The sequence below is a fragment of the Equus asinus genome, chromosome 30 (genome assembly GCF_041296235.1).
Source record: "Equus asinus isolate D_3611 breed Donkey chromosome 30, EquAss-T2T_v2, whole genome shotgun sequence".
Classification (NCBI taxonomy): Eukaryota; Metazoa; Chordata; class Mammalia; order Perissodactyla; family Equidae; genus Equus; species Equus asinus.
In genome coordinates, this window is record NC_091819.1 from 25,831,419 (window position 1) to 25,854,661 (window position 23,243).

Consider the following 23,243-nt stretch of genomic DNA (forward strand, 5'->3'; position numbering starts at 1 on the left):
TGATATTCAAGAACAGACAACAGTGCTGTGGCAACAGAAATCAGAATGGGACTTCTGGGGGGAAAGAAGGATGAACGGAGCCTTTAGGGATGCTGATAATGTTCTATCTTGTGATCTGAGTGGTGATTACAAGAATATATACATATGCAAAAATTAGTTGATCTATTTATTTGAGTTTTGTTCATTTTACTATAGTTATAATTCAATAACAATATTAAAAAAAATTTTAAACAGTAGTCATTTTAGAAGAACCATTTATTGAACAGCAAAGTTCTCGAGACTTTGTGACCAGAGAGTTGAAGATGTCTTCAGGGATGTGAATAATGAGTGATCTGACTCTTGTTTGATGAGAATGTGACGTAATTATTTGGTTCAGTATGAGAAGTTTCTTTAAATGGAATTGTGGAAGAAAGGAAAAATGCTAAACATACAATCTTTGAAAATGGTGCCATGAAAGAAGAAGACTATTGGTCTGTAAAGACTTAAAATCACATATTGAAACTTTTATTCTCTAAAAATGAGCATCATAAATTAGCTCACTGACAAGTCGATGTTTATTTCTCTTTTACTTCCAACTCTAGGAGGCCTTTGGAAAATCAGCCAGTTGCTTAGTCAGTATGTCATTTCCAAAAATAAAGACTGTAGACTTGCAAGAAAGCTGGAAATGTGTTTTCCATGGGGTAGGATCAAATGCAGTTTTCACCCTGTGTCTTCACAGTGCTAAAAGCGCTGTGATATTCAGTGGGTAGAGCCAGAAATCAAGTTTTGTTTCTATGGAAGCTCCAAAAAGTAATGTCATGCTAAAGGGCAGGAGGAGAAGCAGAATGCCAGGATAGGCCTCAAACTGAATAACCTTCACTGAATAATTGGAAGTTTATTATGCAATTCTAGTCAATGAATGTAGGGGGCCACTCATTTCTTGAATATTTAATTTCTTCCATAGAACACTTTCAATCTAAATTTATCACTGGAATTTTGTTGTTGTTATAGCTACAAAGGAAGGGAACTATTTTGGTTTTTGTTTGTTTTTCATATTTTCCCTGAAATTGAGTAATCCATAAAGCAGAGTATTCACAGAGGGGTTTTGGTCTAAAGTTTGCTTTGTTAGCGAACTATTTGAAAAATAAATTTTTTCTCTTTATGTTTGATCGGTCTTTAATTGTATATGATAACACAGGATACTGAGGAAGAGAGGGGAAAATGAGGCACGGTATGTGAAATTCTTTCGCAGAAGTGTGCTCTCCGTGCTGAAGGTTGGAGGTGGTGCAGGAGAGAGGCTCAGAGGGCGGACTCGAGCCAGGCTGCCTTCTTAATGGATGTGTGACCTTGAGCAAGTCACTTCAGCTGTAAAATATCACAGTAATAGTCACTATCTCATTGGGTTTCTGTAGTGATTACAAGAATCAATAATATAAGGCCTTTATTATTATGTGTTGAGTATTGTTCTTCAATTCATAGTTGCCATAAGATAATAATAAATGTGGAAATGATCTCAGTAAGAGTCTTTTACTCATTTGAGGTTGTCATTAACCTTATTTGATTTGTATTGTATCTTTTATTCATGATAATTAATATCACCCATTGAGATAATACTGAAATAGGAAGAGAGAGCCTCATGTCCATATTCTGTAGACACATTTGATGTCCAAATATTTTTAGCAGTGTCCCGAAACATTTGTATGTTGTATTCACAATTGAAGGGTTTTCCAATACTTTAATTCTAAACTTAGCCTGTAAGAGTTTCCAGTGGATTTTAAATGCTAAAAACATAACGTTAAAGTCGTGGACAGGACAGATATCTCAAACCAGAGGTTGGAAGGAATTTTAAAGAGAAAAATACAACTCAGCAGACTTGCATGCCATCCGATAGATGAAACATTGTTTTCTGATTACCAAGATATTTGAAATGGTGACGGGTGGCCAGATTATATCTTGCATATATTCTACGTGACAGAACTGGCTAAACTTGCAAAAGCCTGCATCCAAAGAAGATAACGGAGAAGATTGTGTATTTTAAATCCAAAGAGTTTCAACTCATCTCTGCATGTTTTCTCTGTTTTTAAGAAGTGGAGAGACGTGGGGATTTTATGATAGTTGGTTTTAATTAGAAAAGCATTTTATTTTAAGAACAGAATTGTATTTATTTCAGCTTTGATTCCATGTTACTATACTGTTTTTTAAAAAATGAAATGTGAAACTTGGAAATGCAACCTATTAGAATAAAAATTTTGTTAAACTATAACCTAATGCCATTTTTTTCCCCTTCATCAGTTTGTTTGGCATCACATTAGACTGTTTTTTTATTGGTTGTGTTCTTATTTTGTTAGTCAAGATCATCCTAAATGCTTCAGTGTAGTCTAAAAAGGAGAAGTTGATATAATAAGTAAGGAATTGAATTTCTAATTCTTATAAACTTATCCTTTTAAAGAAAATCAAAAAGCTCAAGATTTTCCATTGGTTTTTTTGTTAGCAGATTCTCGTGCTGTATTTGGTATTCTGTTATGTCAGGGATGCTGTAGGCTGTGTGTGTGTGTGTGTGTGTGTGTGTGTGTGTGTGGCTAAAGGGGCCGAGAGCAGAGGGAACAAGTGGGCTTTGGAGTCAGGCAAAGCTGAGTGGAAATTCGAGCCTGCTCCATGTTTTGAGGACTGCTTTCTTCTTCTCTGAGTCAATAGGCAATAGCTATTATATTATATTATGTTATATTATATTATATTATTATTTTGAAAGGTGTCATTTGAGTATGTTACATGCACCAAGCTGTTAGGATGTTTTACTATGTCATTCAACTTGAATTTATTTAGAACGGGCCTTTGGCTCTGCTCTTCTTCTTCAATAGCTTGCATTCTAAGGTACTAGAGAGAAGAGACCAACCATTGATTGGGTAAATGTGACTGATGTTGTGGGCTAGGGAGATATTACTCTTTATTTGAGAACACCTTTCTCAAAACAAGATGTGACACATATTTCTTAAAGTTTACCAAATCATTTTTATGCAACACGTGTTTGCTTTTGTAAAATGACATGTTTGTATGTGACTTGACTTCTGGTATAATAAGGATTTATCATGGTATATTGAATGGCAAAAGACGGTAGCGGGAGGTGGTGTTACCAAGAATCAGTAGAGAGCCAGATGGATTGTAGTTTTTATTTGGTGAGAAGGTGTCCCACACACTTACTTACACTTTCTTGCAGTTCATGCTTCCAATTAGAACAACCTGGGACGTGGAACCAGGAGACTAGTATCAGGTTCTTGGACTAAATGAGAATAAAAACAGAAACTAAGAAGATGGTGCCAGGAGAGGTTGAAACATTAACCCCTTCAGTCATAGGGGCAGCACTCAGATTATATTAGAACCAGGAGCTTTCTAAACTAAGTCTAAAATTTATGAAGACAACCAAGTGAGAGGGATTGACAGACTGCGAGAGGACACATTGGCTCTTATTGGTAACCTTACCAAATTCCACAGCTGCCAGGCTCCTTCTGAGGTTGACTCCGACTCAAAGGCAGTTCTGGCAAAGCAGGTAGGTCCCGCCTATGTCATAGCTTGACACCTGTGCCAAGAGGCTCAACCAGGGACCAAGTTAATAAGCAGGCAAACCTTGTCAGAATAGACTATGCTTTATTTTCAAGGGTGACTTCTAGATTCTTAATCAGTGAGAGATGTCAAATATCTCACCAATTAGCAGACTGTACCTGTTTTGTTTCCTAGATTGTGCTGAGGCTGCCCAAGTAGACAGGATTGTCTGGTGCCAACCAGATAGTCTGGAGATATCACTCCTGGGCATGGTCAGTGTCAATGCCTCCTCTGGTCTGCAGGGCCTTGGAATGCTGTTGGATGCCTGTGAGGCCGGCCACCCTGCCCTGAGGCTTAACATTAATCGGAATAGGAGAAGGTGGTAGTGTAAATAAGACTGCAGTCCTCCTTGCTTGTGTGGGTGGACTGAAAAAACCTGATAACCTCTTGCTCTGCAAAATCCCATACAAGCATTCTTCACTTCTGAGTGCAGACTAGTTAAGATTTAAGACGTTTTCTGTTTTCATCAAGTGGTATCAGCCTGGACTGAGAGGGCTCTTGGTTCCTGATTTTTATTGGATCAAAAATCTAGCGATGGCGATATCTTTCCAATGTAAGAAAATTGAATCCAAATCAAAGTTATGGGATGACCAACAGTATAGAGTTCTTAGAGAAAGAGCACTTTGTCAGTTTACTAGGGATTTGCCAGTGTGTGAGTTAGTCTCTCTTAATTCTAGAGTTTACCAAGTTTTATTTGGTTTATTCCTTAATTGCTTTCTATTATTGCTTGTCTTCCTCTTGTCGGAATAAGCTTAAGTGCTTTTACGGCATTATAAAATATAACTGCTAATTATTGGATTACTAACTTCATTCCAACACCTTGCATTTACAAGATGTTTTAGACTTTAAAAATATTTCACGTTACATATTTGATTGTCTCAAGTCATGGGAATATTTCATATGGATTATTAACTATATTCTGCAGATAGGGAAGTTGAGACCCGTAGGCTAAAGAACTTGGCCAGAGTTATATGGCTGCTGATTTAGGCAAAGACGTGGACTGAAATACAGGTCTCTCCCTCCACACAGGTCACATCATTGGGAATTCTGAGTCTGGGAGTTGTACCCTCTCTGCAGCTCCTCCCGTTGTTAAGCCTCTTGTTCAGTTCGGTTTTGCTTTTTCGTATTTACTCCTGTTCTTCTGTTTCTTTCTCACTAGAGTGTTCTTGGCTGCTTTTTGCATCTGCTGCTGCTTGAGTGCATTGCATACCAAGTGATGTACTGCCTTGTGCTCTGACATCTGTGTGAGAAACACTAATTTGTGCATTCTATAATTCTGTTGGAATTTACCTCTCCTAATCTCTGTGGTTGACTCTTATCTTCCCTACTCAGAGAAGGCTTTGCCGAATTGGATCTGGCCATTCATCCCTCTAATCTAATATTCAGTTACCAGCAAGGCTGTGCCAAGCCGTTTCAGAGGAAAGCAATGTGCTTTCCCTGACGAGGAATTAGGAGATGAGACCCTTGTTGTGAGTCTGCATCTAGAGTGCGAGCAAGTTATTTAATTTCTTTCTTAGTGCATGATTTCACTAGATTGTAAGAAACTGCAAGAAACTTCAAGTTATCTGTTTATTGGATATTGACTATGGAGCCCTTTGATGTATCAGCTTAATTATCTAGTATTTCATGTGACATAAGTAAAATACACACTTTGCAAACAAGTTCTGAATTAACAACAAACACCATTGTTGACTGATTAAATAGTTATTAAAATGTGGTTTTGGTTACTTACATAATAAACATAGTTCACATCAGCTTTCTACTATGTCTTGACATGACTCTGAGGCAAGGTAGGTAAATTCTTGTCTTTCAGTTCTTGACTTGAGTTTAGTTGTGGAATCACAGCTCAACCATTATTTGAACACTTCCTTTTAGTGATTCCTAAATCTGTGTCAGCGTTAATGGTGGAGTTTTTTAAAAAAAAAAAAAGCATATTCCAGAGCTCCGTTTTCAGAGTGGAGTGTAGGAACCTTTATTTAAGAAGGTACCTAGATGATTCTCATGTCTGGCCGAAGATGGGAACCATTTTTAGAAGGTTATTGGGGTCGGCGGCTTCTGAGATGAGCAAGGTGGTCAAGACAAGACTCGCTTATTCAGCAGACATTTATTGAACGGCTGCAGTGTGTCCATTGTTGTGCTGCGACCTGGAGTGCACGATATGGCAGTCTCTGTCTGGAGATGTTTGTGCGTTAGTGAGAATTACCCCACAACTGCTTTATAGTGTGTGTCTTATAGTAGGAGAATGTACAGTCTTCTGACAGTAAGGAAGAGGGTCCTAAGTCAGCCCTGAGAAGACTTGTTTGAGAGTGGGAGATTTTCAGACAAAACGTCCTAGAGGCATGATACTTCTTATTCAGGGAGTCATCAGTTTGTCCTCTTGACAATGAAAAATAGAACAGAAAAGTGAGGGGCCATTCAGTGTTTGTTAGGGAGAAATGACGCGATGAAAGCAGCATTTGCAGGATGTCGGTCTGAGGGCAGGACTGGGATCCTGGAGGCAGAAGGCTCCTTCACTATCTGTGAGAAGGTGATAAGAAGTTGCACCAGGGTGGTGGTTGTTAAGGAGAGGAAGGGGAGATAAGGAAACATCAGTGGAACTTGATGCGTGGCTGGATATGGGAAATGAAGAGGAGGAATGAGTCACTGATTTCCATACCGATGACTGGGGGTGGGCGGTATCCCTGACGGAGATATAGGGGCTGTGACATGAAGCCAGTTGGACAGAGGATGATGAATTCCTTCATCCTCTTGGTCTTCTTGTGCATTTACCCTGATGTTGAGCAGAATGCCTATGCTTAGTGGATGTATTAGTTAACATACTGGTTTGGCTGCCTCTGTAATTTATAAAAGACGGAAAGTTAATCCCTCTCTCATGGTTGTCTGGGTGGGTAGGTGCCCAGGGAGGTGGAGTGGCTCTATTCTGCCAGGTGGTCCAGGGATTTATTTCCAGCCTCTTTTGTTGTTTCACTGCCCCCAAGGTTTAGTTTGGCTGAGGATGGCTCACTTCCATAATTCTGCCTTTGAGCCTGAAGAAGGAGGGATGAGAAGTGGGGAGCAAGAAGATTCCTTTTTGCGGCGGCATTGTATTGCTCCCTACATTCCATTGTCTATAACTTGGTCAAAAGGCTACATCTAGGTATAAAGTAGGCTGTGAAAAATGTTATGTTAGCTGGCTAGCTATATACCCAGCTACAACTCAGGGGTTCTGTTGCCAAAATGATGAAGAGGATTTTGTGGCATAAGTTCTTAAACATGGGACCCGCTACTGAGGTCCTTAGTTTTGTTGAATGAGTGTGCTCAGAATTTGGTCATGTTGAGTTGAAGGAGGAGAAAAGGCCTCCGAGAAGAAGTGTCCTGGAGGTAGGTAAGGACACAGAGTAGCAGCTCAGAACAGTGAGCTCTCCATACAGTATGAATATGTGCGGCCCCTCAAAAGGCTATGGATGTACTTGTTAGACTATAAAGACAGGCAGGAAAAAACGTAGGAGAGAGAGGCCTTGGAGAGAGTGCTTGTAGGTTAGATGTTAGGAAGAGTAGGAGAGAGAATCCAGGGAAATAATTGGAGAAGTAACCATGTAAAGACACTGAAAAATATTGTTTCCTGAGGCAGGAAGAGAAATGGGTGAAATGAGATTGTGGAAAGGATAAAAAGTTAGAGAGGACAAAATAAAAGATGCAGGGGCCAAGAAGTGTGTCTGAGGAGAGCAGAGGGACTGCTGAACAGGATAAAACATTCGAGCTGAGATTTATGGCTTGCCAACATCAGCCTCCATTCAGAGCTCAGCTCCAGTGGGCCAGCCTGCAGAGGGATCTGGTCTGTTCCAGAAGTTCTTGAGGAGATGTTAGTAGAGGGAAGTTTCTGTTGAAGGTATGGGCATATGTCCATGGAATGGTTGGTAGGGGTTGTATCTGAGGGATGAATTATGATGGATTATTAACTTTCTACTATTGCAATGCCAAAATTGACATTTAGAAAAAGATCAGGTATGATTTCTGTAAACAGTAAAAAAAGAAGTTATTTCAATTTCTATGAATATCTTCATTTAGGTTAGTTTTTGTAATCACCAAGTAATGTGAACCACAATTTGATTAATAGGAAAGTTTGAATACAGCCTAAAAGGAGAAGATTTTGAATAGGTGGTGTTTTAATTCTCTGGAGTATTGTGTGGTGGAAAGAAGAATCTTTAGCCTAAACTCGCTCCGGGATCTCATATTCTGGGATCTGTGGTACGTCATCCCTCTTAGTATGTTTCGGACTTGTTTTGCTTGCTCTGTCTAGTAGGGAGCAAATTTGGCATCTAGGGTTTTTTTCTTTGATTGACCCAGAAGTGAAGCCTCTTGAACAGCCAAGGAACCTTTGACACAGATGCCATCTTTAGCTTCGTTTATCTTTTGAACTTTAAAAAAAAGGAAAATCTAGGTCCAAGCTAAATGGCTTTAGTAATTTGTCAGAAGTCGTTAAATCTTCTTGATCAGAAATAGAATGTAAGCCACATATGCAATTTTAAATTTTCTAGTAGTTACATAAAAAAGTATAAAGAGACAGGTGAAATAATAATGATGTATTATACATTATATTAATAATATATTTTATTTATACAGAATATCTAAAATATTGTCATTTGAACATATAATCAGCATAAAAAATGAATGAGCTATTTTGCATTCTCCTTTAAAAAACAAGGCAAATTTTTTTTTTTAAAGATTTTATTTTTTTCCTTTCTCTCCCCAAAGCCTCCCGGTACATAGTTGTATATTCTTCGTTGTGGGTCCTTCTAGTTGTGGCATGTGGGACGCTGCCTCAGCGTGGTTTGATGAACAGTGCCATGTCTGCGCCCAGGATTCGAACCAACGGAACGCTGGGCCACCTGCAGCGGAGCGCGCGAACTCAACCACTCGGCCACGGGGCCAGCCCCAAAGGCAAATCTTTTAAGTCTGTGTATATTTCAAGTGTCCGGTCAGCCACACGTGCTAGGTGTTTGGTATCGACAGCACAGTTCTAGAGAATTGGTTTCTAGTCTTTTGTTCTCTGATCATTTTAGTGTTGACGCTAGTCTGTTGCTTGCTGGTCTATCATTAAGGAGTTTGTTAAGGATTTCTCCTTAATTTTAATTGTGCGATTTCCATTGGGCACTAATGCTAATACGCATGTTTAGTGAATTGGTATTATATTGTTTGACTTTGACTGGTAGGTGGTAAGGCAAGTGAATGGTAACTAAGGCCCTTTCTTTCTGTTTTTTTGAAATGAATAATTCAAGTTTTTATTGAACCACAAAGGTTTTCTTGTGGACACGGTACATAAGTGGACTGTACACCTTTTGGGGGAGGGTCACCATTTATACTCCCTCCTTCTGGTGCAGCTAGGAAACTCTGCAGTTTGGTAAGAGAGTAGCATTTTATTGCCTAAAATTTTATAATGAGAGTGAATTATTTATATAATAATAAAAAGCTATTTTTTCGGGTAATTTTAAATTGGGAAAAACACAAACACTTTCAAGAGCACTGCAGAACACTGTCTTTGACAATATCTGAGGGTCTTTCTTTCTTTCCCAAAGTACTTAGCTTTTAATGTGGCCTGAGATTTGTTGATTATATTTAAAATTACTGGTGAGCAGCTGTGAGAAGAGCAAAGTTTTTGTCACCTTTTTTCTTTCAGTAAGTGGATGCTGGCTTCACTATCCACTCTGTTGTGATGGTTTTGGTTTGTCACTTAAGGAAAATTGGTTTTGGTGGAGGAGAGGCGTTATCATTATCCTGTCACACTAGATTTAGATGCTCCTTTATAAAAACAAAGAGGACAACCATACATCTTTTATTTCATGGTGGAGTTTGTGTTGCCCCTTGCTGTTACTGTTCTGATGAATTATTGAATCTTTGAAAAAAATTAACATACATTTCTGAAGGAGTAGGTACGAATTGTTTCTTTTAAGTATCTTTTCTTTTAACCTTTTAGTTCTTTTCTATATATTTATTCAGAGGTGAAAAGGAAAAATTCACCTAAGATGATCAAATACTTCTTTTGCTTTTCTTTAAGAGAAAAAGCTGTTGAATTGTTCCTGAATGTGGTGTTCTGCATCGCCTGCCTTGGTTTCCTCACATCGAGTGTTTTTTTTCTGACTTACTTTAGAGGAATAATCTGTGACTTAAAAAGACTTTAATATGGAATCTGGGGCTCCGCCTAGGATGCTGTGGTCCAGAGGCAGCAAAGGAGAATGGCCTTTCGCCTGCATGCCACTGGGCTCCTGCTGCCTCACCGGAGTTGTGCTTCTGTCTGTAGCCCTCGGGCTGTAGGGGAGGCCTGAGTAATTAGGAGTGGATTTGGGGTCAAAATCTTCACTATCTGCCCGCCTTGTTTCCCCAGCACCTTAGTCATTCAGACCGTTGTGACAGAATACCACAGACTTGCTGGCTCACGAAGGAACAACAGAGGTGGGTTTCTCACAGTCCTGGAGGCTGGGAAGTCCAAGATCAAGGCTGGCAGATTCGGTGGTGAGGAGCCGCTTCCTGGCTCATAGACGCCATCTTGTCTCTCTGTCCTGGTGGACAGGATGAGGGTCTCTTTGGGGCCTCTTATAAGGGCATCAATCCCATTCCTGAGGGTTCCACCCTTATGACCTAATCACCTCCCAAAGGCCCACCTCCTAATACCGTCGCCTCGAGGTTTCAATGTGAATTGAGGGATGGGGGGACGACACAGACTTTTGGTCTGTAGCCCCTAGGTGCTGTCCTTTGTATCTGGGCAAGTACTTTGCCCAAGTGCCTCTCAAACTCTTGTAGTGAAGGACCAGCTTTTAAATCTCCAGTCCATCATGTTCTGATATTTTTCTAAAATATAATATATATGAATTACTAGAAAAATGAGATTGGGAAAACACAAAGACATACAAATCTAGATTCAACAGACAAAACATCCCTCCATCAAATTGCTGTAAAATTTCTGACTCTTGCTCTCAATTTCTGTACATATCCCCCGTGGACAGATGACACACAGCTCTTAGACTGGCAGCGGCCTTCAGTCCACATTTTGAGTAGGTAGGATGGCTTTATGTCTGCGGTAATCCTCATATTAGCCACTCCGTGAATTGGGTCCTCCATTTTGTAGATCAGGACACTAGGATCAAAGTACATAAGTAAGATGCCCAAGGATATGCCCGTGCTAGAGCTGGGATTCTGGCCCAGAGTCGCAGCTCACCCACAGGGGTCTTTGTTAGAATTAGGGAAAGGTACACCTGCCCCTGAGCTGGCTGGCTTCTGCCTTCTAGTGGGATTAGACCAAGGATATCCCCTTGATGCAGTCATCATTTAGACCAAAAATTAGTTAAACACATTTCTAGTTGTGCAGCCTGGTTATATTAACCAGGGTCCTGAAAGTTTTGACTGTGGCCACATGTGTGAACATTTTGGTTTTATTCTCTTCCATGGCCTAATGTTGTACCTGATCTAAGCTGTTGTGTCATTGGTCATGTAGAATGCCAGGGAAGAGAATTTAAATGGAGACATCATTTGCAACCACTGGAAAACTACCCTGAGCTAATAAAGTTCTGAATTTTTTAGCAAATTACATGGGAGGAAGGAAAGATTATTAATTCTCTTGTGGAATTAGATAAAAAGTTGCCAAATTTTTTTTTTGATGTAATCTTTCAAATGCCTTCCTACATATTTAACTTCCTGTAGCTATCGTTTGTTGTGACAAATACACTATTTGCTAGGCACATTGCTGAGGGTGTCACGTGCATTATCATGCTGAATGGCCACGACAGCTTTTTGAAATTATTGCTGTTGTGAGTCTTTTAGATGAGGAAGCTGAGGCTTTAGGACACTGAAGTAGCTTTTCCAGAAAGCGTAGAGAGCAAGCAGGAGAACCTTAGACCCTTGTGGTCTCTGGACCCAAAGCACTAGATTCACCTGGGAGCTTGTTAGAAACGAAAAACCTCAGCCCCACGCAGACCTAGGAATCAGAGTCTGCATTTTAAAAATATTCCAGATGATTTGTGTGCATATTAAACTTTGAGAAATTCTGCTCTATTTCAGAGTCCATGTTCATAATCCCTACATAGTCCTGCCTTGCAGGGAAGTGTAAGATAAAACTTTAAAGAGTATTAGCTGAATATGATGTGAATTTAGGTAGATTCAAAATAATCTTTTTTTCTGGTTATATGTTCTAGTCTTGTAGGTTTCAAATTTGTTAATTCTGCATTTTCCCCTTTTCAGCTAAGGATTCTGAGATCATCTTGTAAGAGTCAACTCTTTCTTCTCCATTGTGTCTATGGTCACTGGATTCTAAGAATGTTCTAGTTTGATAGCTTCAGGTTCTTGTTATCCAGGGTGTTAAAAAAAAAAAAAAAAAAGATAAATAGTGGTCAGGTTGAATGACTGTAGGGAATTGTGTTGTCAACCCTTTTAGACACCTGTTCTCTCCTGTCCATGGGCCTTCTAGAAAGTGATGGATAATTATTATTCCTACCTATAATCTTGGCATTTAAATGTAAAATACAGTTTGTAATCAAGTTTGTTTGAATTATAACAGAAAAGGCAAGTTTCAAGTATGAACTTTGAAGCAGTCTGTGTGAACTTTTAAAAGATTAATCCTTAAAAATGAGCCACTCAGGGGGCTGGCCCTGTGGCCGAGTGGTTAAGTTCACGCGCTCCACTGCAGGCGACCCAGTGTTTCGTTGTTTTGAATCCTGGGCGCAGACATGTCACTGCTCATCAAACCATGCTGAGGCAGCGTCCCACATGCCACAACTAGAAGGACCCACAACGAAGAATATACAACTGTGTACTGGGGGGGCTTTGGGGAGAAAAAGGAAAAAAATAAAATCTTCAAAAAAAAAAATGAGCCGCTCAGGTTTAAAATGTAAGGGAGTGACATACAGATATCAGCAGTTTTGGAGATGTTACTCGGACATCAGTTTGGAGATTGGACAGGAAGAAATGAGACTCATCAGTGATTCTAGAACGAGCTGGAAGTCTTTTTAAAATCTCAGGTGATAGTTCCTATGCCCAGATTTTCTGATTAGTAGGTTTGTGATAGGGCCCAAGATTTTCATTTTTAATAAGTTCCCAAGTGATGATCATGCCTGCTGGTCCAGGGAACACACTTTGAGAACCAGTGGACTAGATTTTGGGAGACTAGTTAGAAATCTTTTGCACTGATCTATGCAAGATGTAGTATAGAAGTAAATGCTGGCAATAGAGCTGAGGAGGAGGTGTGGATTCCAAAGACAGAGAGGAGTTGCAATTGACAGGATTTGTTGACAGCCCAGAGTGCGCAGGTGAAGGAGAGGTGGGAGTCTAGATTCATTTCTAGATTTCTGTCTTTGATAGGTGGATGGAAAATGCTGGTGCCATTATCTCAACATAGGGAATAAAAGAGGAGAAGCTGGATAGGTTTTGAAGGCAGAGTTGGTTTTAGACACGCCTGATTTATGTGGGAATTTAATCCCACATATTACGATAGAAGGATACTGCCTAGTTGAAGATGCAGTTATTAAGAATATAGTTATAAGGGCAGGCAGGTACCTCCATAGAGGAGAAATTATAGGTCACAAAGAGAAGAGAATAAAGTGCTGAGAGCAGAACTCTGGAATATGCCAATATTTAAGGTGAAATCTGAATAATTTACCATAAAAGGCCGGAGCCCTGGAGTAGAGTTTCTATAAGGGTGTGATCAATATGTCAGCACTACAGGAAAGTCAAATGACACATGGATTACAATGTGCCCATTGCATTTAGGAAGCAGAAGGTGACAGGAAACCTTAGGAAAAGCGGTTTTGGTGGAGGAGCACGGATGGGTCTCAGATTGCATTTATCGGAAGTGAGAAACTGTTTTTTATAACAGAGTATGTGCCTTCTTCTTTTCTGATATTGTTTCTGTTTTCTCACCTCTGAAGAGGATAACACTACTGATAGAAATACTTGTCCTATAAAGGTATTCCTATTCAAGTTCTAACCTATCCTTTTCTAGCTGAAATTTGATAAAATGTCTAAAGAGCATATTGAGAATCAGACTTTATATGCTGCCTTTTCTTTCGAGGTGGCCCTGCCTCCTGCGGGACTGTCACTGTCCCACAGCAGGCTTTCAGAAACGACTGGAGGTGTCTGTGGTCGGTGCTTCTGAAAGTGCTGTATTTTGTTCTCCACCCCCGTCCGTCCCGGGGAACCAAGAATGCTGTTACTGCTATTTAAGAATATTGTTTTACTCTGTGACTTGGTGGGACAGCTGGGCATCATTATTTTATTAGTTTCCTGATTGACCCAACTTCAACCAAAAGGAAAGACAAGCTCAACAAATGTGATAGCTGTTGGGGCAGCTGTCACTTCTGGAAATTTGACCATAACCTTTTTTCCTTTTCCTCCAGCGTTTTTTAAGCAGATTTGTAACAAAATGCTGAGAGTAAATAGAAATTGCTGCCCTTCACAAGATCAGGACCTGGGGTCATAGTTTCCTAAGCAGGGTTTATTGGTGGCGTGTTATTGTCTGGAAAACACAGTTAAACATGTCTGTTCAACAGCAGCATGCCCACCTCTGTTTTAGGAAACTTCTCGTGCGGTTGTGTGGACTGACTCTTCAGGACTCTCTGGAAAGCCAGAGTTGAGACTGAGCCAACACAGCCCTTTGGATTTGATGCTCGTATCCCTCTATTAATTAGCTGGAAAGTTCTCCACAAAATGAGGGCCAAATACAGAGCGAGAGGGCCTGCCAGCAAAATAGTGAGCTTTCTAAAAGACCCGAGTAAAAGCACATTTCCTATTCTGTGGTCAGACCGCTCTGATCTAACCGATTCTCTCTGTGTGTGCCTTATTTTGCCCTTCTCTTGTTGACCAGGGTTTCAAGGCTCCACATTAAAATGGGAACGGTTTTGAAATCTCAGGCTACAAATTATCAAATGTGTAATTGTTATTTTATAGGGACCAAATTAACTTCCTAAACTATTAGATATTTTACTTGTTGGCAGATCAGGCTCTTAAAAGACTGCTAAAGAGCATGACATTGAGGCTGATGGTGAATCCTAGGGGAAAGATGGTGGATTTTGAAGATATGTGATATAAAACCCAAAAACTCTTTCCAAATTGGTTTTGAATACTTTAAGTACTGACTTTATTTGTTCTTCATTGAGGATTAAAAATAACATTATTAAGCATATCATTGGAGCTCAAATTAACATTTTCCCCTTTTCCTTTCCTTCTTGAGCAGGTTGTCAAGTTATTAAGCAACAAAAGATCACAAGCAGTTGGGATTTTAATGTCTAGCCTTCATTTAGATATGAAAGACATACAACATGGTAAGTATAAAAATAAAAATTCAGCTTTTGAATACTAAAATTTGGCCTGGAGGATATGATGTTTGGTGGTAAAATTATGTTAATCTTAGAGTTTCTGTGTATATTGAGGTTATTATGTTTCCTGTAAGTGCTACCAAACTTTCTCCCATGGTTGTTTCTGGAAGATTTACTATTAATATGGCTTTTCTGTTATTTCTGTGTCTTGCTAAGAGCCTAATTCTCATGAGGTGTGTTTAGTCTGCATTAATAAATGGTTAATTTTTAATTCATAAGAAGTACTAATCCCACTGTGCTCTATAACTGCTTATCTGGGATCTGTCTTTCTGGATGCCACGCTCTGAGTGACTGATGAACAGTAGTGAAAGCCAGACGGTGGAGTGAGCCTCAGCCACTGAAAATACCTGGAGAGGATGGTGCTCAGGAGAGAAAAGGATGTTGAGACCTGAGTCTCAGGTGTTTGATGAGCCAGCATAAGGAAGAGGAAGTAAACCTAAAATTTTGTGGTAGATCAGCTTCAACCAATGTAGGAGTTACAGGGAAGCCTGTTTCGAGTGTTGCTGTTTTAAGAATATTCTTGCAATTAGAGATGTCAAACAGTAGACTGGGTTGCCATATTTAGTGATGAAACGAAAACTCAGAACTGTTCAGGAGGCCGAATGATTGTTTGTCTCAGATGTCCTTAAGCATTGGACGAGTGAGGAGCCATGCTTTCCTGATCCTCCTCCTGTTCCAAGAGACTGTGAGATGCTGAAAGAGTCACTAAAACAGATTTATTACATAGACATTTTTAGGGTGGAAAATTGGTCCTCCTCCTTCCAGTTATTTGGGGCAACTGTAGTGTAAACCCCTGGCTTTTCTACACATAGAGGGATTGAATTATATTTTCTAATAACCATCAAAGATAGTTTCAAAGTATTCCTGGCCACTTATATTATTGTTGGTGATCCAGACACATGGAAGCAGTAATATCATGACCTTTCGTTATTTCTTTTATGTTGTTGTTTTAATTTATATCTTTAACCAGGCTTATAAAGTATTTTCTATGATTGGAATTAGTGTGATTTTTTTAACATTTTCTAAATTTGCCTTAGTGTCAATATTTTAATAATTGAATTCTACCTTACATTCCTATGCCATATCCTCCTATCACGTTTATGCTGAGAGATATTGCCCACAGGTGAAGAGAGGAATTAAATTTATATTCAGAATGTCCCTTAAGCTGCCCAGGGCCTTAGAATAGATTTAAAGCAGATTGAATTAGCCAATGGAATGCCAGTTTACCTATTAAAGAAATATGGTTTCAAGTATAACACAGACCTTATAAATCATGAAAACATTTAACTGGCTTTCTAGCTTACCCCTTTATGAATGTGGATTCTATTTGTGGGGCTTAAAATATTGTGTGGAATAATTCATAAATAGCACAAGCTTGGTATGTCCTGTCAATTGATGAGTAACTCTTAATCACAATTTGAATTTTTATTAAACTGTTTTGATGTGAGGAGACTTCCTTAAGCTGAAGCGTTGGGGGTAGTAGTCACAGTACAGGACGCCACGGCTGGCGCCAAGAAGTTCTTGGCGTTTCTAAAGCTGGCAGATGGAGCCCAGTTAAGTCATAGAATGAAATCTGAAAATAATGATATGGTCCTTTCCTTCAGTCAAATATTCAACCCGAGTTGAGTTAATAATGAGAACCTTATGAACAAAGGAGTCCGCCTAACATATGTGTCTGTGGTCAAGCCAGCAAGAGTTCATTGAAAATTTGCTAGCTTAACATGCAGCGCTAACAATAACACGGCATGGACGCCAGTAGTGGAAGGGTCACATGGAATTATGCATGAACTTTATCCCATTAGGATGGGAAGCGATTGCTTGAGTCACTTTGAAACCCTGCACATGGTTTTCTAAAAACAACTGCCTTAAAAGTCTGAAGAAGCAAGTGGTATGCCCTTCGGTGAATAAGGTGCTGTTCTGCCTCAGTTATGTTTCTGGAGCCACGATTTACATGGGTGAACCCCTGTGGCCTCTGGAGTAAACTTGACTTCTATCAGGATGTGCCCCCACTGACAAATCCATAGAAGCATAAACATCGTTGATTTTGCATATAGAAGTGGCCACAGAATTTAACCAGACCTCCTGTGTCATGTTAGAAGACCAAACGATCACCTTTTAGTGGTCAGATTTCTCTCTCAAGGTCACCCAGCTTGTTAATGGAACAGGCTGAACTTGTACCTGGTCCTCTTCACGACGGATCTGTTCTTTCATTCAGATGTGTCGCTTCTTCAAAATTGTGCTTTTCGGCATCTTGGAAACAAAGTATATGTAATAATGTGATAAGCAGCAGGAATTATTTTCTCTCTCTTCTTCCTTGTTAGAACTCTAGACAAGCTTAGAGCTGAGTTTGCTTGGTAAAGTTTCTATTGTGAAGTGCCGTGTTAGGGTAAGTAGTGTGGAAGGTTTGGATTGTAGGTGCCAAAGTCAGATGTGGTCTTGCCACTATATCCACTGATCCCCACATCAGGCTCAGAAGGTGAACAAACGCAAGTTCTTTCCCACCGCAGCACATGTCGGGTCCTCAGGGTCACACATAGTCAAAGGGCAGAGAGGGGAGAAAGGATCAGCTTCTTGACTATTAGTGTGGCAAAACAAGTGTGAGGCAGTCCCAAATCAGGAGCTCTGTGTGAGAGAGAGAGTGTGTGTGTGTGTGTGTGTGTAAGGGTTACTGGAAGGCCTGAGCTGCTGGAATGCAGTTGTGAGTATGTCTGGTAACTTCTAAACTATCCTGCAGGTTATAGCAGTTTTTCACTGAGCAGGGTGAGACTCTGCTGTGCCACCTCTGAAAAACCCTCTCTGATGGTTTAGAGCAATTTAAAGTCTAGGATAAAGGTGGCTTTTAGAGAGGATTTGCCCTAGTTTGTGCTGGGGCCTGGGGCACTGTGGGTTTAGGACCTCCCTGGACCAAGCAGAAGGGTCCCTCGGGCTGTGCTGACTGCTCATCCCCGGCAGGAGTTGGGCTCCCCGGGTGCATTGCCCTGGAGTCCCAGTTTATTGTCAGGAGGCTCTAGAGTCTGTTCTCTGGGTGGGCCCTGAGCTTTAATGTTGGTCCCTGGCGCCATGAAGCTGTCAGCAGAAAGTTCAGATTTGCTGGGATAGGCAGAGACCCTCAGGGCAAGAGCAGTTCCTGAGCTGACTCATTTCTCTGGGTCCTCTCTCTTCCCTTTTGTTTAGCATGTAACTGCCTTATCAGTTCTTTGATGCCTGTAAGATATTTTACAGATATATTTTATCTGGCATTTTTAATTGTTCTCAATGGGAGGATTAATTCAAATAATCTAGCCTGTGATTCCCAGAAATTGGTATTAGGAGAGTATCCTACAGCTTTGTGGTTTAGTTTTGTGAGAACAGATTGGATTTCCTGTACAGCGTGTGGTCCATGTTTCAGAAGTCAGTGTGATGCAATGATTAGGTCCGTTTTGGTAGATAATAGTAGCTACAAAAGAATTTCAAATTTCCTAAGGCTCAGTTTTACCCCCCACAAACTCACTACTTGGTAGAACAGCCACATGGTTTATCGTCCAAACTGGGATACTTTTGAGAGTGGAAGGGCACTATTAATAGTGCCCGGGCAACAAGTGTGATGTGGAAATTTCTCAGGCACACCAGTAATCAGGTAACCCTACTCCCAGATCAGTTGGAAGCAACTTTCTGATCTAAATTCTCTCTCATATACAGATATTTATTAAACAAATATCTATTGGCCAGCAGAACAAAGCAGTTTGGAAAGCCTACCTTGTCCACCTCAGATTGTCTAGCTCTCTGTCCTTGTCGGCACTCTCACCGCTGTCTCATCTGAAAGATTTGATCCAGCAGATGCAAACACGTCGCAGAGGGAGGAATCTGTTACCCTGTGATCTGCACCAGGCAACCAGAAATCCTGCTCAGCCGGTGGCTGGACCCGGGACTGTAGACTGAGCCCCAGGCACCTCCCTGAAGCTCCAGGCTGTAGCATCCGCTAGGTCCTCACACTCTATCTGTGGAAGGGGGGTGCTGGAACATCGCTAAGAGGTTTTAGCTCATCAGCGTGTCGTGTGTGTTTTCAGTTTTGCCCGCAAATGCCCGTTTCAGATGTTAGTATGCTAACGAGCAAAGCCTCAGTTACTGATCTGGAGAGGGGCAGCTGAGGGGCCTGCAGTGGCCGCCTCTGGAGTGAGGCTTTTCTTCCATAGTGCTGGCCAACCATCCCTGAGCTGTGCCGCCTTATGGTTAGCACAGCTGCCCTAGAGCTGAAGCTTCACCTGCTCATCCACGCTAGCACGTTCCCTCTGTACGCGCATTTCGAAATTGATTTCAGGCATTGTAACAAGGGCTGCTAAGATATATTGAATATAGAATAAGAAATAAGTTTCAATGCCCTTCCGGGCTTGGCCATCCCAGGGTGTTAATGGTCCTGGCCTCTCCGTTCCCTTTATGTCTGTCCTGTCTAAAGCCTACTGGTATTGTGGGCTAAATTATGTCCTTGGTGAGATTTCTATCATGTTTAAACAAGACTTATCAAAATCATGTGTCTTAAATTAAATAATTATGTAAACTACCTAGTATTCCATCAGAAATATAGTGGATACTGTCAATCATGGTTATTTTTATTTTTTGATCTCTAAGCTTAATGATTGCTTTTTCAAACACTTTATTTAAGAGAATGTAGTTAAGGATACCTTACAAGAACAGTAACGTGCTTTTCGATTTAAATCAGAAATCCCAGTGCAGTTTGTTCATTTGTGAGTCTTCGTTGGAACCTGCATCATCGTGTTGCTATTTTTTGACTTTCTGTTGCTGACCACCCTCCCAGGGGCCCAGTGCTGAGCAACGTTATCCTGATAACTGTCAAGGAAGCAATTACCTAAGGCCACAGGTACCTAAAAAGAGAATTCCTTTTGGCCAACAGGATGAGTATTCAAAGATCTTTCATAATCGCAACTTTTTATTAGCATCGGAAGAGATGGAATTAAATATTGGTTTGAATTTTAACCGGCCCCCCCCGTTATTGCTGATAGTTGTGTAAAATGGTCCAGAGGAAGGGAGTCAATTTCCATTTTACAGTGAAGGGAATGAGCTTATACATTAAGCCTGCGTGGGGCTTCACCTAATGGGGCCAGAATGAGCATCCGGTTCTTTGACTCCTAGTTGAGTGCTCTCTGCAGTGTGTTAGCTTGTTTCAAAATGGAGGACCCACGTTACCTAATAAAATGAGAATGTGCAACTCATGCACAAAAAGAACTGGCAAAACAGCATAATGCTTTTGGCTGCTGGTTATTTTGTTTTTTAGAGTTATTAAAACATTGCAAAATATAGATTTAGCAAATTTTGTTTATTGCTTTGTCGTTTCATACAAATTCCCATTTGCTTATTGACTGTTCCTTAGAGAAATGAAGATTTTTTTTCACATCTGTGAATTAAATGAGGAAAATATTTTAAAAAATTATTGAGTTGCTTGTTCTTGATTGACAAAGCAAAGATAAACAATTTTTATAGAAAAAGCAGTCTGGGCTAAGCCTTTCAATGAACTAAAGCAGATTGTGATTAGTTAAAAAGTTTGTGATGCATAGGGCCTGGACTTGCTGGGCCTCTTGTCTAGGTTACTAGTTGCTCAGAGAGTATTTAGGGAGATAGAAGATATCACTAGCCTAGGAGAGTCCTGAGGGATGCTTGCTTTCATTTTAGACTCACTCTTTAAAGCACATTCTTTCTTCCTGTGTCTCCCTAGTGTCTATACTTCCGGGTTTTCTCTTTACTTTCACGTCTAGTCTAGCAATGTTTAAGAGCATGGGTTCTGGGGTCAAGCTGCTTGGATTTTGTTATGGACCGAATGTTTGGGGCCCCGACCCCCAGTTCATATATTGAAGCCCTAACCCCCAGTGTGATGGCAATGAGAGGTGGGTCCTTTGGGGGATAACCAGGTTTAGAGGACGTGATGAGAGTAGGGCCCCTGTGATGGGATTAATGTCCTTATAGGAAGAGGAAGAGAGACGAGAGCTCTCTGCAAGCCAGGAAGAGAGCCCTTCCCAGGTCCAGGCTCCAGAGCTCTGGGAACTCAATTTCTGTTGTTTTGTGATGACATAGTTTGTTATGACAACCCAAGCTAAGGCAGATTTGAATCCCATCTCTGCTGCTGGTTAGCTGAGTAAACCTGGGCAAATTTCTTCCTATCCCTACTCCTATTTCCTTGTTAGTAAAAAGGGCTGTTAAACGGATTATTTTCTGTAAACACACACTCGCGCATGCACATACACACACACACAAACACAAATAGACACATTATATTAAGCGCTCAATATTAGTTGTCCTCTCCTTCCTGCATTCCTTAGGAAGTGACTGTGTTCACAGGCTTTGGAGGTGTTTGAAACTCAGAGCCCGGCCGGTCAGTGAGGGGAGAGGACTTAAAGGTCCTCCTTTTGCTCTGAACAGGTTCTGCTAGAAGGCTTTGCCATGTGACAGTGGAGGCATAGTATGCAGGTGCTGTCCCTTCGGACGGAATTGGAGAGATGAGAGGGGAGAAATGGGAGTGTAGGTTAAGGGGAACCTAGCAGAGGCAGATTTGATTGCTCTGTAGCTTGGGATTTCTGTCACTGTTACTGAAATGTGAGTTAGTACCGGGCTGCGTCCATTTCTGTTTTCTAAATGGTGATAATTATGAGAATTATTTATATTAGCAGCTCTCCATCTTTGGACTACACTTTATCTGCGAGGAGAGCAATTTGTTTTGGAAACTTGAAAGGCTGGGGTCTGCCCTGTTGAGCGGTTTCTTCACCGTTGCCTCTGTGCTGTGGGAGTCAGCCACATTCTGCATTCATGGCTGTGGGCTCTGGGTGGCATGTGAAGGTGGTGATGGAAAGGAGTTTGGCTTTGCTGGTGAAATGGATCGTGGTGACGGACATGAGGAGAATCTAGGTAGGGACGTGGATAGACGCTTCTATTTCTTGCTTTGACGTTATTTTCCTGACGGTTAAACTAGTTCCTAGCTATGACTGTAAAGTCTAAGAACACTTCTTAAAAAGTCTGGAAATACCCTTTCTGAACTGTAGGATCTTGGAAGGACGTTTAATGGTAACTCCTACGCCCTGTATTTTGATAGCCTACACATGGAGCAGTTCTTTAACCCCGTTGGGCTGCCCTTGAATAATGTTTTTCTTATGAAATTTTCTACCAAACAAGTTGTAGATTACAAACTCCAGGTCTTTTTCGTAGAGTTTCTGGTTTCATTCTTGGAGACACAAGCTTTTCCACTTGCCTATTAATTACCATAAGAAAGTTTATCCATAATCATTTGTTTATTTTTGTAATATTCTTAAAAACCGGGTTGAGTGTGGGCAATGCTGATTTTTCCCAGTGGGTTGCCCAGTGTCTGGTTTCTTTATGAAACTCAGGTTAGTAAAGCTCACTTAGAAATTGCTTCATGCCCTTTTCTTACCTTTAAGTGTTTTTCTCACATGGGATATGGAATCATAAGACCTGTTTATTATATTTATTGGGACATTAAAAATATAGTAAATGCTGTTGGGAGGTTTAGTGAATGGTTTTCATTGAAATGGAAAGTCACTTGGAATTAGAAATTTGAGAAGAAAGTGGGCTCCATCTAGTGAGCTGTGTAACCTTTTCATCAATTGTAGCCTTGTCATGGAGAAAAGCGCATGTGAGATAGGTACACTTTCATTAAAACCTACTTTTGGAAATTTAATATCAGAATATGTTTTAATTTGAAATATAAATTCATTACTATGAGTTTCTTATGAAAAGAAAGACACCGTAAATCACTTTGTCACACATAGATTATTAAATCAGGGTGAAATGAATTATTGTAACTCTTTCATTACAGGCTCAGCAAAATACCTGGGTTGAACTTAGCTTATGTTTTCATGACACTGTTCCCCAGTTGGATTTTGGATTATACTTTTCTGGGAAGGACAAACACAGTACCTGAGGTGGTTCTGAAGCTGCGAGCTTTGGGTGTGGGTATTCTTTTCCTTCATTGCACTTCCTATCTGAATTGTGTATCGAGGGTTTGTTAGTGTGTTTATTTTTCCTGGTCCCTCGCAAGGTAAGCTCTGTGAAGCCCGGAGACGTAGCCCGCTGCAGCTCGGCTCAGGGCACTTGCCCCATAAGGCTACATCTGTTCTTTACTGTCACTGGGTGATTGTTAGAGGGATGGCCCAGGGCCACTTGGAGCAGGCGTCGAGGGGGAGCCCAGATTTGAGCACAGACACTTAGTGTCAGTGTGTAACTAATCACATCGGCTATGACCCTTGAACTGTGTGTTACAGGTATGATTTTTACAAAAATATTCCTTTTGCATACTCCATGAGAGGGGCAGGGATTTGGACTGTTATT

At 40.6% G+C, this 23,243-nt stretch overlaps 1 protein-coding gene across 3 annotated transcripts in view; it reads left to right on the forward strand.

Moving 5' to 3' along the window:
* The window catches only part of FMN2 (formin 2), a 345,907-nt gene that overhangs the window by 134,303 nt on the left and 188,361 nt on the right, over positions 1-23,243 (forward strand). For all 3 annotated transcript variants that reach the window (XR_011499414.1, XM_070501555.1, XM_070501556.1), the window contains exon 7: positions 14,774-14,861. Coding sequence is in view for 2 of the 3 variants with exons in the window: in XM_070501555.1 (XP_070357656.1) it covers positions 14,774-14,861 (88 nt within the window). In the remaining variant the exon portion in view is untranslated. The remainder of the gene's footprint in view (positions 1-14,773; positions 14,862-23,243) is intronic.